Here is a 15,944-nt window from a genome sequence, read left to right as displayed (position 1 = left end):
CATGCCATCTCATATTTCTAGCTTGTTGTTCTAACAATCTTCTCTCCAAATGCTCGTTTGTTTATTTTAGTTATCACTCTCCTGCCAATGACTGCCTGTATCTTTGCATGTTTCACAGCTCGGACCAAGCAGGAGCTTTTGATCACCCCCTGCAACAGTTGGATATTTAGGCTGCCAGCATTCCTTGGCAGCAGCATATTAGCTACACTGTGTCTATAATTAAAAATAAAAGCCCGACCTATACACACTCTTTTGTTTTGTTGCTTTTTGTTTATCTAAGACTTGAAATCCATGATAACTTGTTTAAGTTTTAGCCACACAAAATGAAGATGCTTCAGCTTTGCTCTGTTTCTGACTCTGTCTGACTGGACACACTCTCACTTTATCAGCACTGTCAGAGGCTAAAGTACGACCGAGACCCTCTAATCAGATTTGACCAGTGAATGATTGGAAAATCCTAAAGCTGCTGAAATGATAGGGAGAACAATCACCTGGTTGTGAGGCAGAATCGAGGCCATCGGAGGCCCTTGCGTGACTGCTGCATCGACGGCTTACATGACCTCACCGACGCCCTGGAAAAACTGTCCATTTTGACACGAGGATATTCCATTCTTCTTAGACTCATTTCCAGCAAATCGCTTATGTACGCCCACCGGGTGATTGCCCAGCTAAGCCAACGGTAAGCCACTCTTATCCTCTTAGGGCTGTTTTGCAGAAAACATGCAAGGAGACCCTTTCTTAGACGTGACCTAAATGAAGGAGAGCAAACTTGCTGGAACTAAACTTCGGTAAAAGGTTTGGTCCAGTTTTGAGTTGTGTGGACAGTTCAGAGCTGTAAAAGTCATGAACATAAGTCATGCACGTTACAGCAGGTTTCCATTACAAAGGTCCTTGCCCTCATGACCGCTGACTCTCGTCAGCCACCTTTAACCTTATCAACAAGACACACATGCCAAAGAAAAAGAGATCAAAAAGGTCGAAGCATTTAGTATGTCCTAACAGTCATATTTCATTCTAATATTTGTTGACCAACTGCTGGAAAAGCTGTTATTGGTTGTTTTTTGGTGTTAAATTCCTATTTAACACCTAAGGTCAAAGTCAAAATACACTTCATTCATACAAATTACCTACATACTGACCTCTTTTATCTTAAATACCCTTTCATTTGTAACTGAAAATATAAGAAATGCATTGAAAGAGAAGCAACTCTCTCCGATTACATTTGAAAACGAAACACTGCTTCTTTCCAAGATTATCACAATGTTTTCACCAGAAGTGCAGTGCCAACTGGGTGCAATTGAGTACTAGTCTGTAAAGAGCGTGAATTAAAAAGGGACATATGGAGGGAACCAGATTTAGGTTCTTCCTGTTTCATCCCTCTAACAGTCCCACTACATTTGGAAGGATTTAGTACAAATTCATGATGGCTGTCCCACATGTTCACCCCTGGCCAAAGGAAGCAGTTAGCAATGAGGAAGCCATTGGTCCTCAAGAGCATCTTGAGGACCAATGGAACTGGAGCCTTTGCTTGTATCTCCCAATGGGTCACAGGCATGTGTGCTCCACATGTGAGACGGAGATACAGACTGAGGAAGACATCCCAGTGGGAAACTTTAGTCATAATGACAGCATGGAGTCCATTACTTACACCGGGATGCTCAGTGGCCCCCAAGCAGGACCATTTGGGAACTGGGAAGTAGTCAGTGGGTCAGGATAGAGAGTAGGGGCAGATGATGGAGATAAAACCAAATGTCAAGTTGTGTGTAAAGCTGAGTCGTTCGACAGAAAATTAATTGGTATCTATTTTCATAATCGATTAATCTTTGAAGTCATTTTTAAGCAAAAGTGCCAAAAAGTATATGGTTCCAAATGTGGATATTCATATTCATTCAGCTCATAAAACATGGTGCATAGAGCATAATAGCAGCCGCCATGTATATGTGTCAACTATGAGCAGCTGCCAGACAACTAAATCTATACTGCAACCATGAGGTCAGTTTGATTTCCATGCTGTTTGGCTTTAGGCTACAATTTGTGGACACCAGCTTCACAAGCCAAACAGAACAGGCGAGCTATCATGATGTGAGGATGGATGCCCTACTTCTGCAAAAGCTTGTAATCTGACCTCTTTCAGAATGCCTACTATATAAACATCATAACAGCATGTTTAATCCAAGGCGGAAGTTAGCGGGGTGGAGTGCGTGTATACAAGTGTAACAAGTGTTACAAGTAAGTTGTAGGTCAGACTTTGACACACAAACCCAGCGTGGTGCTTAGTAAATGAACGGATTGTGCCTTTTTTTTTTTTAAATGGGAGATTGGTACCAAAACTCTCTTATAGGCTGGTCATTTAGTGATCGAGTAGAATAACCCAAATTAAGTTAAATCAGACATAATTCCCTGTTCAAATTTGAGAGTTAAAGCGAGGGGCTGAAATGGACCAATAAATCCTCTAAATATGTGGTGCTCCCAAAATAGTCCAGACACCTATTATCTATTTAACAGCCCTCGTCCCCATTGGGCAGGAGTAAGGAAGTAACTTCAAAAGACTGACCCCCCTCTATCCTGTTAATGACCCCAGATGTGTCGTCTCGAACAGGGGCCTGATTCATCCGGCTAAATCCTGCAGCCACCAAGGCGTGCAGGGGGGCCATTTCAAATGCGCCAAATTAAAACACTTGGTCCAGGCGTGGCTGGAATCTTGGATCATTAGAAGAGAGGGCATTGATCTGCAAACAGAGTGCAATCACTCAGCTCCCTCCCTGAGTGTATTAGCCTTTGCCGGTCCAGCTGTGCGGTCCAGAGTAGTGCGGCGGTAATGAGAGTAGCACATGAATGCATACAGTAAACACACAGTAAAACTTTACTCTGCGGACCGTGGAGGGATCTCAACCTGAGCGTGACTGTCCAAACAACACGTCCAGACTTGAGAAACGCTGCCATGCTCGCCTGTTTACATCATCGGCCTCTGACATATACACACACCTTGTATATGCGTACATGTTCTCACACACTGAGTAACACAGAAAGAATACACTGCTGAGCTGTAAATCTGCAGGCACCAGTCATCGTCTGCTGTTGTTGTTAGTCTAGCCGTAAGTCTCCCATATCCTGCCACAAAGAGGGGCCCTTAAAGACACCAATGATTCAAAGTCAAGTGGACCGGGTCGGCTGTAAACGCCCTAGCTAACGAGATCACATGTGATCTGGGTGACAATGACTGTCATCTGGTGGCCGAGCAAAATTAAGTCAGAAGTTATTTCTTTCCAAACTATGTTTAGCAAACTGGTTTACCTTGCCTTAATGCCTTAAAGAGTGATAAAAATAAATAAATGTGAGAATAACCGAGCAGCAAAAGTGTCAAAATATCGTACCTCTGTGCACGCCAAGGAGTGTGTGAGCAGCAGTCAAAAATGGGCCTCTCCTTTTCCTTTCTTGAAGTGTCTAATCTCCATTGCAGGCAGATGAATAACTACAATAAAGTCTTTAAGAGGATAAGTATGGTAAGCAAAACAAAACGCAGTGGAGTGAAACCAAACAAATTGCCTGGTAAGACTGAAAAAGTTAGTCCTGTCCTGAATCAAAATGAAAATTGCTGCTCTGCTCATTACCTGAAAACTGCCTCCCTCATCTTCAGGCCCCGTAGGGCCCCCAGTGGACCCCATGTTCCTGTCTGCTCACCGGTCATCCTGTCTTAGTGTTGTAACACAGGAAGGAGAGAGGGTGTGGACAAGGCCTCAGAGTGTCCTTGCTGGATAGACATCCAAATGAATTTGATGGATTAAAGTTCTGTCTCAACAATTAATTTCATTTTCTGCTCTCATTCGTTGAAGGACATGAAGACAGAATCTTAAGTGCTGCTTCCAGTCATGTCCCCATCTTTTCTCTCCTTCATTCTTGTCCTGCCCTGGCTCTTAAATGGCTTGCCCATATGGAATTGTGGGACGTCCAGGGTGGGCCAAGGAGGCTGTTGGGCTGTGGGCTGGAGTCTCCCACTAATCCGTTGGAGTTTAATGACGGCAGGCTATGCTTGTGGTGGTGAAGCCCTGGGGGGTTGACCCAAGTCAGGAGGGGCTGTGCATGTGACCCACACAAGGCTAAGAATCCAACTGGTTGGGGGAGGGTGTATGTGTGTGGAGGAGTGGATATAAGTATGTGTGTGTACACCTATGTCTGGAACTAAATGACCAGTCACTTGAGGAATGCAGACTTTTTGATCTCAGCCGTGAAAACACAAGGCAAATTGGGCTTTTCAGAGGAGAAAAGCCAGTTGTTCCAGTTTTTGGCAATTCCTGCTTACATTCAACCACTGCCAAAAAAGTGTGAGCGTTGCAGGGGCATTCATAGACAAACACACACACAAACAAAGGCTGTAAGAAGCAGAGATTCCCCGGAGGTCGTCTGGCTCCAGAAGTGTCGGATCTTTTTTGTTTGGTGTTGATATGCCTGTGTGTTTGTGTGTGTGATACCATAGTACATAGTACAGAACATAGTGCAACTTTAACAAGCTCATTACCTTTGTCTCATATCATCACAGAACACCTCTGTCTCCTGGTGCAAAAAACCATAAAAGCAGCAAGCTATAATTAAATGCATTTAGTTAAATATGACTGGACCTTATTCTGGCAAGGTTTAAAAAAATCCATTTACGCATAGCGTTTGATATCTTTGCTATAACATTTGGCAAGCTTTTATCATTCAAAACGGTACACCCGCTACTAGCCTGGATTCACTTCCATCTTCATGATTCAAAGCACAACCTCAATTAATTAGCAATAGGCAAATCAATTGCTGCCTGAGGTCAAACAGATCCCAGTCTATTTAAAAGATTGGATGTCCACTTAACATGATTTGCGGGTGTTATCTTGAAAGACACATTGATGAACTCAGGTTTCTATTCCCATAATGTGCAACAAATAATTATAAATCATTCAGGAGATATGGATATGGAAGTCACAAGCAGCCAAGATGCAAATAACTATCATCTGTTGGTTGACAGTAAGCATGCACTCGTGTGAAGCAGTGCATGTGCATGTTGCCGAGGTACAGCCATAAGCCAATAAATGAAAACAGCAGAGTAAGCAGCAGATGCAAGTGGGGCAAAGGTTCATGGGAAGACACTTGCCAGTAGCCTGGTGACCGAATTATAATTTTCTTTTCCTTTTTTTACTGGCTTGTAAGTCCCTAATTAAAGTGACCTTGCTGATGTCCCATCTGCCACCAGGGCACAGAGCCACCGAGTTTGGCTACCATGTAAACATGTTAATCCACTGAAGGGCCAGGTACGTGTAAACACACTCTACACACACACACACACGTTGGCACTGCTTGCTTAGTACACTCGCTCATTCCCATTCAGACGAGCACTCAGCAATGCTTAAACAAAGATTAAGACTTTGACAGTGAGACTGAAATCCTGTTAGCTTGTTTGTGCGGAGGTGGAGGGAGATATCTTTGTAGCTTGCGGAAGGAAAGCAGCTGAACCTTGTGTTCCCCCAGGAGTCACAAAAGACGACGCGGCACACGGAAATTACAGCAATCCAGCATGATGACAATGAGCAACGCTGCTGGAATGACAACAACTAGCGAGGTGGCGAGGTTGGGTGAACGCCCCCCCCTTTTTGAAAAGCACTTTTTGAGAACATAATGGAATCTTTGTCTATATTGGTATAGCACCAGCAGCAGCCTGGCACCCAATGAGAACCATCCATCTGGGCGACCCCTGCCATTGCGACAAATTCATCTGTCTCTGTGGGGACCTGTGCAGGACCCAATCAGGGATAAGCTTTATATATTTCCCACCTAATAGAATTGCAGTACATTCTCTTGCTCTGGCTGCAAGACACTGACTCTCATATTGCTGCTCTCCTATCTTCCAATTCAATACATCCGCCACCTTTTAAGAGTCTTACTCGAGGAGAGAGTGTACTGTATCGACACAAATATTATCAAATTTTTCTGGCAACGTGTGCAGACAACACACAGGTCAGACAGGGAGATACTTGTATCTAACCAATTCTGCACAATAAAAGCCCAAACAGAAGACGTGGACAGGTGCAGCCAGCTATGCTAGAAATATGGAATTTGTTCAGACAGGTTTATACAGAATTTCATGATGATTTACGGCTAATACAGGAAGTCATGCTATACCAACTGGAAACTACCTATAAACATTTTTTTCAAAGGTCATATCTCGTATGGACTGCTACTGACATATGAAACAAAGAAAAATTGGGTGTAAATGCCCGTGAAAACTGCTGCTAAAGGACCCTTGAACAAGAAACTTAACCCTTGTGGTAAAAGCTGAGTTGCTCTCTAGACAACTGTAAACTGTCTTGTTGTGTCTGGACTGGACTGTGCAGGGAATTGCTTTTATAAAATGGATGTCAGGTAGCTGAACATAAGTACGAAACACCACTGAGTTAAATTCAGAGGCATCAATGGAACATTTCAAGTATGTGATAAATCTTTGGAATGGCTCTTAAATATTTAATTCTTCCCCTGGCGGTGACTCTGCCCTCATCTGCTCTATAACACTGGGACCATTAAAATGTACAGGATTTTCTCCACCAACTTATTTAGAAGATAGTTAATGTGAAATCCTCTGGACAATTTTTTGTGTGTGTGTGTGTTGGATAAGTAAAGCACTGAATGCCTATCGTCTAATTAAGACATCAACTCGGCTCCTACTCTTGATCTGCTGTCCCACTCTGTCACACCTCAGCGGCTGCGAGGTGGAGGACGAGTTCATGAAAGAGAGGTTACTGAAGTTATGACAAGAGCAATGTTTGAGCACTTCACGCTTTATAAGTTTTCCGTTTTCAACACTGAAGTAATGCATCAACCCATCTTTTTGCCAATGACAAGGTCAAGTGACCAAAAGAAATATCGCTGAAGTACTCAGACGAAATGGCAAGACAAAGAAATGAAGAAATGGCTAGAGCAAGAACGCCATATTGATTCTTCTAAAGACAAAGGGCTGATTGCAGGAAATTGCTGCCAAAAATCAATTACTTTTATTGAAAAGAAATGAAACTTTTTAGAAAAAACACAACTTCTATGAGAGTATGCCACATACCCCATTATTGTCCCTGTTTTTGATATGTCTGTTCGACGTTTGACACAAAATGTCAAAGTGTTTATTAGATCTATTCTTTAACACATTTTAATGCCTTTATTTGATAGCAGAGAGTACACAGATGACAGGAAATGCGGGGAAAGAGATGGGGAATCATATGATGTTGCTTTTATCTAGCTTGTAATGTCCATTATCATGACTTATATCATGGCCTGAAGTGAATATTTGATTCTAATTGGCTGGAAAATGTCCATGACTTTTGTTTATCTGTTTATCTGTTATAAGCTGATGCTCTGCCTGTGTGATCCCGACATGTCATATTTTGTCACATGAGCCCTTCTCGTGCGTAATATTGCTTATATACAGCATTTATGTGTCAACATCCTGTCATCTGTTTGGTCACTAACACAGTTTAAATGTCAGAAGAAATGTTAGGCTGATGCTGGAATGACACAACGTTTCAGGGATATTTGTGATTTTGTGGGTTATATACTGTAAACAAAACTGCTTTTACACGAGTTATTATTATTATTATTATTACTATTCTAGATTATGGCAGTTTTTTAATCACTTCCTGTAAATGATAAATCCTGAAACTGTGGTGGTGGAAGTATTCAAATCAGGGCACTTGGACTCTTGACCTCAGTATTTCTAAAGCCCTGACAGTTACATAGATTATATTATTGGAGGATTATAGCTGCATTTTCCTGTTGTAGTTGTGGAGAATTTTACTTTGTAAAGTAACAAGTAAGTAAATATAGTGCAGTAAAAAGCATAATTTCTCTCTTAACTGTAGTGGAGGAGACTTATAAAGTAACATACCATTAAAATACTCAAGTATCATAAGCACTTAAGTATATTACTTGAGTGAATATACCTTCACAGAGGGCATATCTTGGATGTCATGATGTCAATCCAAACCAAAATGGAGAGAGCAAATGTCATTTGCTTTCTCCATTTTGGTCAAGTATTATCCCTATAAGAAAACAGGACTTAAGGGTCACTGCGGCCCAACAATAATGTCCAATACATTCTTGACTTTCAGGTCCTTTTACCTGGAGAATTGCTGCTGCAGTGAGACCATCTGCGCCCGTCCCAGCTCTGACTCCTCAGTCACTTCCCGGAGACGCTTCTCGCTCTCCAGTCGCAAACGTCGCTCTTCCTCTAGCTCGTGGATCAGCTTTTCTCGCTGTGGACGCAAAAATAAGAACAGTTAACTCTCGGTGGTGTGTGGCCTAAAGGCTCAGAAAAGATCATGCCTAAGTCATATGCCATATTTATAGTCCTGGAGTGCAGGTCCCTGACTCCCTGACAGCCCTGCGGATGCCATGTTTCCTGCTGTCCCTGATCTCTGACCGTCCTGGGAAGAGGTTTCAACATCATGATCATCATTTGTGATAAAAAGTCCCCAAACATGCTTCTTTTGCCTAGTATCCAAAACAGGTCATCCTGGTCCAAAAAATCCAATCCCAGTCATTTTTTTCATGCTTTAGTGGTGAAAGCAAAAAAAGAGAACAGGGGCGTGATGACATTTAAGCTGTCAGAATGGCATTACCTTTGCAGTTTGTTGTTACTTTGAGATGTTCATAATGAACCTCCCATTCCTTCTGTCGCTACGACAAAGTTCACACTAAATGTCAAACAACATCACCGAACCTCATCTTGCATGCCTCAATCTTTCTCTGCACTTTTAATTTCACTGCCGTGCTACCACATTAAGTGTTTGAGTTTAATGGCGTCAAGGTCCTCAAACATTCACATCTTCCATAGTTGGCTATAGCAAGAATATGCTCAACAATGGTACTTCCTGGACAGACAAACTGTGCTCTGTTCTTATATGATTTATTTTTACAGTGCTGTTGCTTGGTAACTTAGCAAGAAAGTAGTTTTTTTATGAGTAAATACAGCCTGACTTGACTTACTAACTAACTAACTAATTATTTGCAGCTAAGGCACAGAATTAACTGTAACTATCTATAACTCGCAACAGGATCATAGAGGTAAAGCCTAGTCATCCTTGCTTTTCTTCCCCTTTCACATGCTTTTCACTTCATTTAATTGCTGTTTTATAGCCAAGAGTTATGGATTTTTGTTCTCTGAAGCTTGGTTTGGTGTAAGTTAACCCAATCATCCTCAGGAGGCACTTTCAAAGTCTGTGGTGTGCAAGGTCTCCACAGATCGTATAACCATTTTTATCTGTCCTTTTACACCAGAGACAATTCCAAAATGAAAGTTCTTTTTTTAGTCATTAATTGGATTCTTCTCTGTCTCATGGCCTCAGCCATCTGCTCCCAAAAGACAGAACCGTTCTTGCCTCAAACCCGACTTCAAAGACGGCGGCCGTGTGCTGGCACACTCCCTCCTTGAGAGGGGGGAAGTTTGGCATCGCAAGTGAGTTTTTCAGTGACAAAGTTGCAGAGGAGCTTTGAGCAACCGCCACCAGCAAGGACAAGGATTTTAGCTGACAGAGCAAATGAGCGAGGATGATTCTTTTAGTCTCGCAGTTGCTACACACAACCTGGAATCTTGTGCCGCTGACAATTTATGACAAAGCAATTGGCTCCATTTTCTTAGCTAAAGTTTAAGTGATCAACCATCTGTCACTATCTTGTCAGCTGAAAATACAAGATTGTGAAATAACTGGAAATTGGTTCGAGGCGGAAAAGACTAACTGGATAGCCATCTGGGGAAAGAAGTGGAAAAAGTTGCTTCTTTTGCAAACCCCGTGCATATTTTGCTGAATAAGAGACTTGGATTTAAAGTGCATCTTATTTGTTTGGTTTTACAAACAGTAGATATTTTTCGCTGAAGTGTTAAGTCATTATGACTGTAATGCTGTCTGCAAAAAAGTAATTCTCTGGCTGTAAATTCAGGAGAGGATTATCTCGTCAGTTCTTGATAAAAGATTATATATCATCATCTGCCTTGAAAAGTGAGATTTATATAAAGAATATATCGATCCACTGTAAACTGTAGACTGTAGAAAAAGTCTGTGACGCCAGAACAGGAAGCAAAGCATTTCTTTTCTTCTCTAGAGGTCGTATTTAAGTCTCCCTCTCCATGTTAAGCACCAATCATTGTGTGTCATTATTCAGTGTAAGACTACAGAGATGGTGAAGTGCTTTTTCACAGACAAGCATTATGGGGACATCTAGTGGTGTGAATGAAATAAGGGATACTGATTGGAACATGTACTCAGAAATTGGTAAATAGACAAAACATCTTCAAGATGATGTTTTCTTTTTACTCCTTGTATCATCAAAATGTGCAGCCATGATTTAAAGCGACATCATACAGTTAAATTGCAAAGGAAAATATCCAAACAATTGCCTATAAATTACCTAACATTTTAGAAAATTGCCATTTTTACTGTGACCATATTGTCTTGAATGCAACCATATTTCATTGCAGTATATTGTCAATTGGCAGGAATTCTGTCACAAAAGCAGATTTTAACAGGGTGAATCGGTCGGGGAGTGAGAATATTAAACCCAAGTCACCATTAAAACCAGTTCTGGTCCTCATTGTGGCCATAAATTCATGGCTACTATGTGGAGCGGCTCTTTACACAACAGGGAGGCTCCCCCTGTCAGGAGTAATGGACGCTGTAAATCCAGCGGTACAGAAGCATAAAGTGGTACATCCCCCTGCCAAGAGCTGGACCTATATATCTGGACCAAAACCAATGAATTTCTGGCTCTTCTTCACCATCACTCTTTGAGGAAAAATGGGCCAAGTGATGGAGAAAGTCAACATGGAAAGGAGGTCATTCCTATAGCATGTGCAAGCATATTAAAAATATCTACTTGGCAAAGTGTAAATAAAATGTTTTTCCTTAAGCCACAAGTATGGAAATAGGTTTTTAATGATACAAACACGTCAGAAAGGCACTAAAAAGCTGCTCATTACAAGTGCAACCTTCAGTTCAGCTGAATTCCACCTCAATGCAAACAAGCACAAAGGCCTTTTCTTTGCGGCACCACATGTATTAATGTGTACAGTATTGTTGAGCAAGTTGGCCCCAATTTTCACAAAAGCACAGTAGCTTTAGTCCTGATTTTTGTTGCCCACATGGCCTAACTAACGCCCCAGGCATAAACTACCGACCACTATGTGTCTGCTGACAGAGTCTTGCCAACAACCTCAATAACAACACAGGATTTATGGTCTATGTTGTAGTAAAAAGCCCTCTATTGCTTTTGTTCAATATATAATTTCAGCCGTTTAACAAGGCCTAAAGCCATTAAATCAAACATTACCATATCTTTATGTGGCCAGAAATCCCAAGCAATACATTACAGTTTTTCTCGGTTGAAATGTTTATTGTCTACACCAACTTCATGGCTTTTTTTTCTGTGGTAAAGAGTATGCTAATTGAAAGCATATTCTTCAAAAGCCATAGCTGCAGTTACAAAGGCAACACGTCTTAAGCAGTGCCCTGGGAAGATATCTCAAAGTCAACAATGAGATGGGACGTGATGAAAACATGCTTGGCAACTTTCTGTGAGAACATTTACTTTAGTTAATCCAACAACTGAGGCCTTAATCCTTTTACTTAAGTGTCTATCATTGCCCTGGCTGGATGGGGTGCACTACCTTGTTTCTCCTGTGGAGGGCAACATTTTCTTGGACTAAAACTGGCAGTTACAGCTCTAACAAAGGCAGCTCTAACAAACAATACAGTGGTTGAAAAAGGCAATATCAAATGGAATAGCCCAAGTAATCTATAAAATGGCCTAGGCAGGATTTTATACCGGTCTACTGAGCCATATATCTGAAACAAGCCCAGATTGGGTGTTTCAGGATTAAATTTGACCTCTGTCACAGGCGAGGCTGGTTTAATTTCCTGGTTGATAAAAGCTATATCCATCTAGATATGACTGAATTTATCACCATCAACATGTAAAGCTGGAGATTGAATGGACTGCAAGATACTATTGATTTCAATACATTCAATGTAGTGAAATAAATGAAAAACCCGGGATAAAAGTAAACAGCAAACATCTGATTTATGTGTGTGCAGTTTTGTTACATTAGGTTGTATTGCAGCCCAGAGTGCTTCCTCCCTATTCCGTCCATATCGGGTCATATGTATAAAATTGTATTAGTTGCAATGGAGCCTGGAATGAAGCAGGCCTCTGTAATTGGACAGCATTAGATGGTAATGGTATTCATCCAAGCTGTATTACTAGAAGACTCAAACCCCCCTGATACCCTCCAAGATCCACAGAGGACTCTAAATTAATTAGAGACCTCTGCCTCTCCTTGTTGTGCTTGCAGTGCTGTCTCCCATTAAATAAAAGCTGCAGTGCAATGTTATCAGGTTAAGTGCATGTGTGCGCAGCCGTCACTGTGGCTCCTATCTTGTAGGTTGTCCATCTGCAACTGTAAATGTATGTATGTGTGTTCATGCAGGGTTTGGGGTACAGTTCGGGGCGCTCAATAATCTCTTCATTACACACAAACCCCCTCAGTTGCAGCTCTTTGCCTAATCAAAGGGCTGGGAGCGGATCTCTGGCTCGCTGCTAAAGCAAACATCAGGGACACAATACACCGCGCAGGTTCCTCATTCATAAATAAAACATGCCACTTGGCTGTTTGTGTGTGCGTGTGTGTGCTCGTCAGCAAGCCTGAATTCAAATGAAAGAGTAACATGAGGAGGATCTGGCCGCATGGCACACATAATGTATGTGAAATGCCAGGTCAGAAGCGCTACAGACGAAACCAAGGAAAGACAAAGTGTGCAGTTATGTTGAAGAGATAAAAAAGTGCGTATAAATTAAATGTCATTCAAAGTATTGCCTGATAAAAAGCTAAAAGAATGGCAAATGTAGGTGTTTCTTTACAATGGGAAATTCGCTGGAATATATGTTTCCTGAGGTGACTTGTTATAGAACTATGGTTGAATTAAAACAGTGTTTTATTCACTAAAAATCAGCGTTCTGCGTCCCCCAGGGCTCCATCAATTCAATTATCATGGAGAGCCACTGCATTAGAGTGTACCACTTCTCTCTTAGACAGCCGCGGGCACTATAGCAAATAATACACACACCCCAGGAATATGCTAAATCATATGAGTGGCCCATTTATCATTGCCATGGGAGCTCCCCCACCCCACCCACGCACTCCGAGTCATTCAGTCACACACACACAAAAATACACTCTAGAGAGTGGGTGAAAGGGATGGTGTGGAGATGCGATTTGGGCCTGGCTGTCAGCGCTCGTCACCCGGTGAATGTGCTGAGCGCAGGGGGAACCCCATCTCGGCCCGCTCCCCTGTCCGTGGCTGATAAGGCCAATCTGCAGAGACAGCACCTGAGTCCCCCTTGGTCCCCAAACCTCCACACTGTCAAACATCCTCCCAACAGCTGTCAGAAACACTCTATAAATGTTCCCTCAGCGGTGGATCTCCATGAGGACCAGAGCTTTTCTCCCTGTCATTTTAAAGCTGGGAGCCCCCTCAAAACCCCTCCTTTATCTGCTGAAAGCGCACTACAAAAGATCTCCATCCTGATGGTGCTTTTTATGGTAGTTTAAACATTAATAAATCATTGTCAAATAAACCATGATACCTTGATCAAAACTAAAAACTAATTAAACCATGGTTATGTCAAGTGGGAGCTATAACTCACAGCACACCAGTGGAACTGTGCTAAAAACTGACAATCAATTTCTGTCCCTGCGCAGCTTCTTTTCTTGTCCAACATGGGAAGCTTTGGCTCTGTCTGCATTATCAGTTATCTTTTTCATTGATCATGGAAAATAAACTATGGTTTAGGTATGGTTAGGGTTAGACAACTAAAGATTGGGGGACTAAAAGACTTGGTTATGGTTAGGATGAATTAAAAAGTGAACATTCTTTGCAGGTCGGAGACTGGATACAAACTCCGTCCTCCTTCACAGAAGTCTCTACGCAATCTCCAACCGCTTACGTTTGCTAACCATAATCTTAGTGCTACACATAAATCTCAAAATGCGGAATAGGCCAATATGGACATAATCCATCGGGATACTGAGCTGTTTCCCTTCAAATTTATCTTTAAAAAGATGTAAAGCTGAAATAGCAACAAGCAGATGCAAGTTAAGTGATATCACTTCAACCTACCAGCAGGAATGTTTCATTTGTTAAAGGACTGAATGATTTAACACCAAATGACTTGTTAACAAGGGAGTTTAGTCTTCTCGGAGAGCCAATTTCAAAGTACATTTTACTTGATGCAGTTTTACAAACTGTGTCACATACAATCTTGCAGACTGTAGCACATGAGAAATCTGTTTTCATGGACAGAAATAGCTGATTCCTATCTTGGCTCCAGGGCCTATTTTACCATACTGTGCCACCCGTTCCTATTTTATATTCACAGCGGCTCCATTCTTATCTTAACTTAATTTTCTACATGAAATACTCTGGAGAAATCAGATTTTTAAATAAGTGAGTTACACAATTAAGTTGAGGCAAAAACATTTCCCTTTATCGTTCATATGTACTCTTCACTGTTATCAACCAAAACATCCCGGGAAATAACTGTGTCTGAATCTAGTGTGTGTATGAGACTTATATCTGTTTAAGCTCAGATATCAGAGTGCGTCCAGAAAAACCCAAAGAAAAATAAAGCCAATTTCTTTCAAAGCGAGAACGTTTATTTTCACATGTTGTTTAGACAGCCGTTTCCAGTGGTCATAATCTTACCCAACAGTTTTAAACGCCTTTTTAATGGAGAGCCCGGCCCCCTCAGCAGAACAGTCAGCACTGCCTTTACGAGCATACATGTGCACTTCTGTTTTCTCCCTGACAGGAAACCCAGCATCCTGCCCCTGATGGACTTAGATTGCACTTCAGAGTGGCATCAAAAGAGAGTGGGAGACAGAGAGCAGCCCTGCCCTGCACCACGCCTCTGGGCTGGGGTGTGAAGAATTCCAGAGAAAACCTACAGCAGCGACGAAGGCTGTGAATGAGCGGTTTGACTCGAGACAGACAGGGCAGGCTTGTTGGAGAGAAACTGAATAAACCATGACCTGTGCTCTATCAAACACCTAACGGGAAACCAACTGTTTTTCTTGTAAGAGTTTTAAAGATCTCGCTCTGTGGAGCAGGCCAAAAACACCATGTCCAAGCCCTAATATAAAGTTTGAGAAACAAACGGTGGTCTAGGACAGACAGAGCTGATGGTTGTTAGACCATATCACTTCAGACTAATAACAAATGCATCTTGTGTGGCCCTATTTGTGGTGAAATACGGTGCAGATGCTGCGGTTCATGCAATGAGCCTAACCACTGATTGCCCTGCAAATTATTCAAAAGGTTTCATGCAATTCTCCCAAATGATCCATAACAAAAGAGTGTTGTGCTTCTGCACTGCCAGTAGCCATCGTGTTTTACAACAGGAGACCCAATTAAAACACACGCTCCTCAGTAAACTGTGTTGTTCATGCTGTTTCATTTACACTAACGGCTGTGTAAGTGTGCAAGCGAGACCTGAGGCTTACAATTGTAGCAGTGTTGCACAATCATATAAAGATGCGTTTTACATTCTTTGCCTACACAAAGCACTAGTAATGGTACAGCATAACACGTCCCCGTGGAGAAGCAACCAGCACAGGACTGCGACAGGGTGGCACTGCCGCTCTCTGTTTCTCTGATCGCGTTACACAGAGGACACTAATGGATGTAGAGAGGGAAGACCAAGACAGGGAACAGAGGCTGTTAAAGAGAAGCGTCAGATACAGAGGAGCGGTACAGCCACTTCAAAAGTCTGTGGCTGTTTTAATCTGTCTCTCTAGGTTAGTCCCTTGGCAGGCGAAGATGGGGGTTGGGGGGAAGCGAGTGGGCACAGAAGTGGGCGTCAGGGTGTGGGGGTTTGTGGGG

General features: G+C 42.1%; 1 protein-coding gene across 2 annotated transcripts in view; it reads right to left on the bottom strand.

Annotated features, from left to right (window-relative positions):
• Positions 1-15,944, bottom strand: part of LOC118340076 (nck-associated protein 5-like) — a 129,638-nt gene that overhangs the window by 45,002 nt on the left and 68,692 nt on the right. For both annotated transcript variants that reach the window (XM_035677934.1, XM_035677935.1), the window contains one exon: positions 8,134-8,267. In XM_035677934.1, coding sequence (XP_035533827.1) covers positions 8,134-8,267 — 134 coding nt within the window. The remainder of the gene's footprint in view (positions 1-8,133; positions 8,268-15,944) is intronic.

This window comes from Morone saxatilis, unplaced genomic scaffold (genome assembly GCF_004916995.1).
Source record: "Morone saxatilis isolate NCDOM2014 unplaced genomic scaffold, NCSU_SB_2.0 Contig6, whole genome shotgun sequence".
NCBI lineage: Eukaryota > Metazoa > Chordata > Actinopteri > Moronidae > Morone > Morone saxatilis.
The sequence above is the reverse complement of the archived record's forward strand: the minus strand, read 5'-3'. Positions and strand labels throughout refer to the sequence as shown.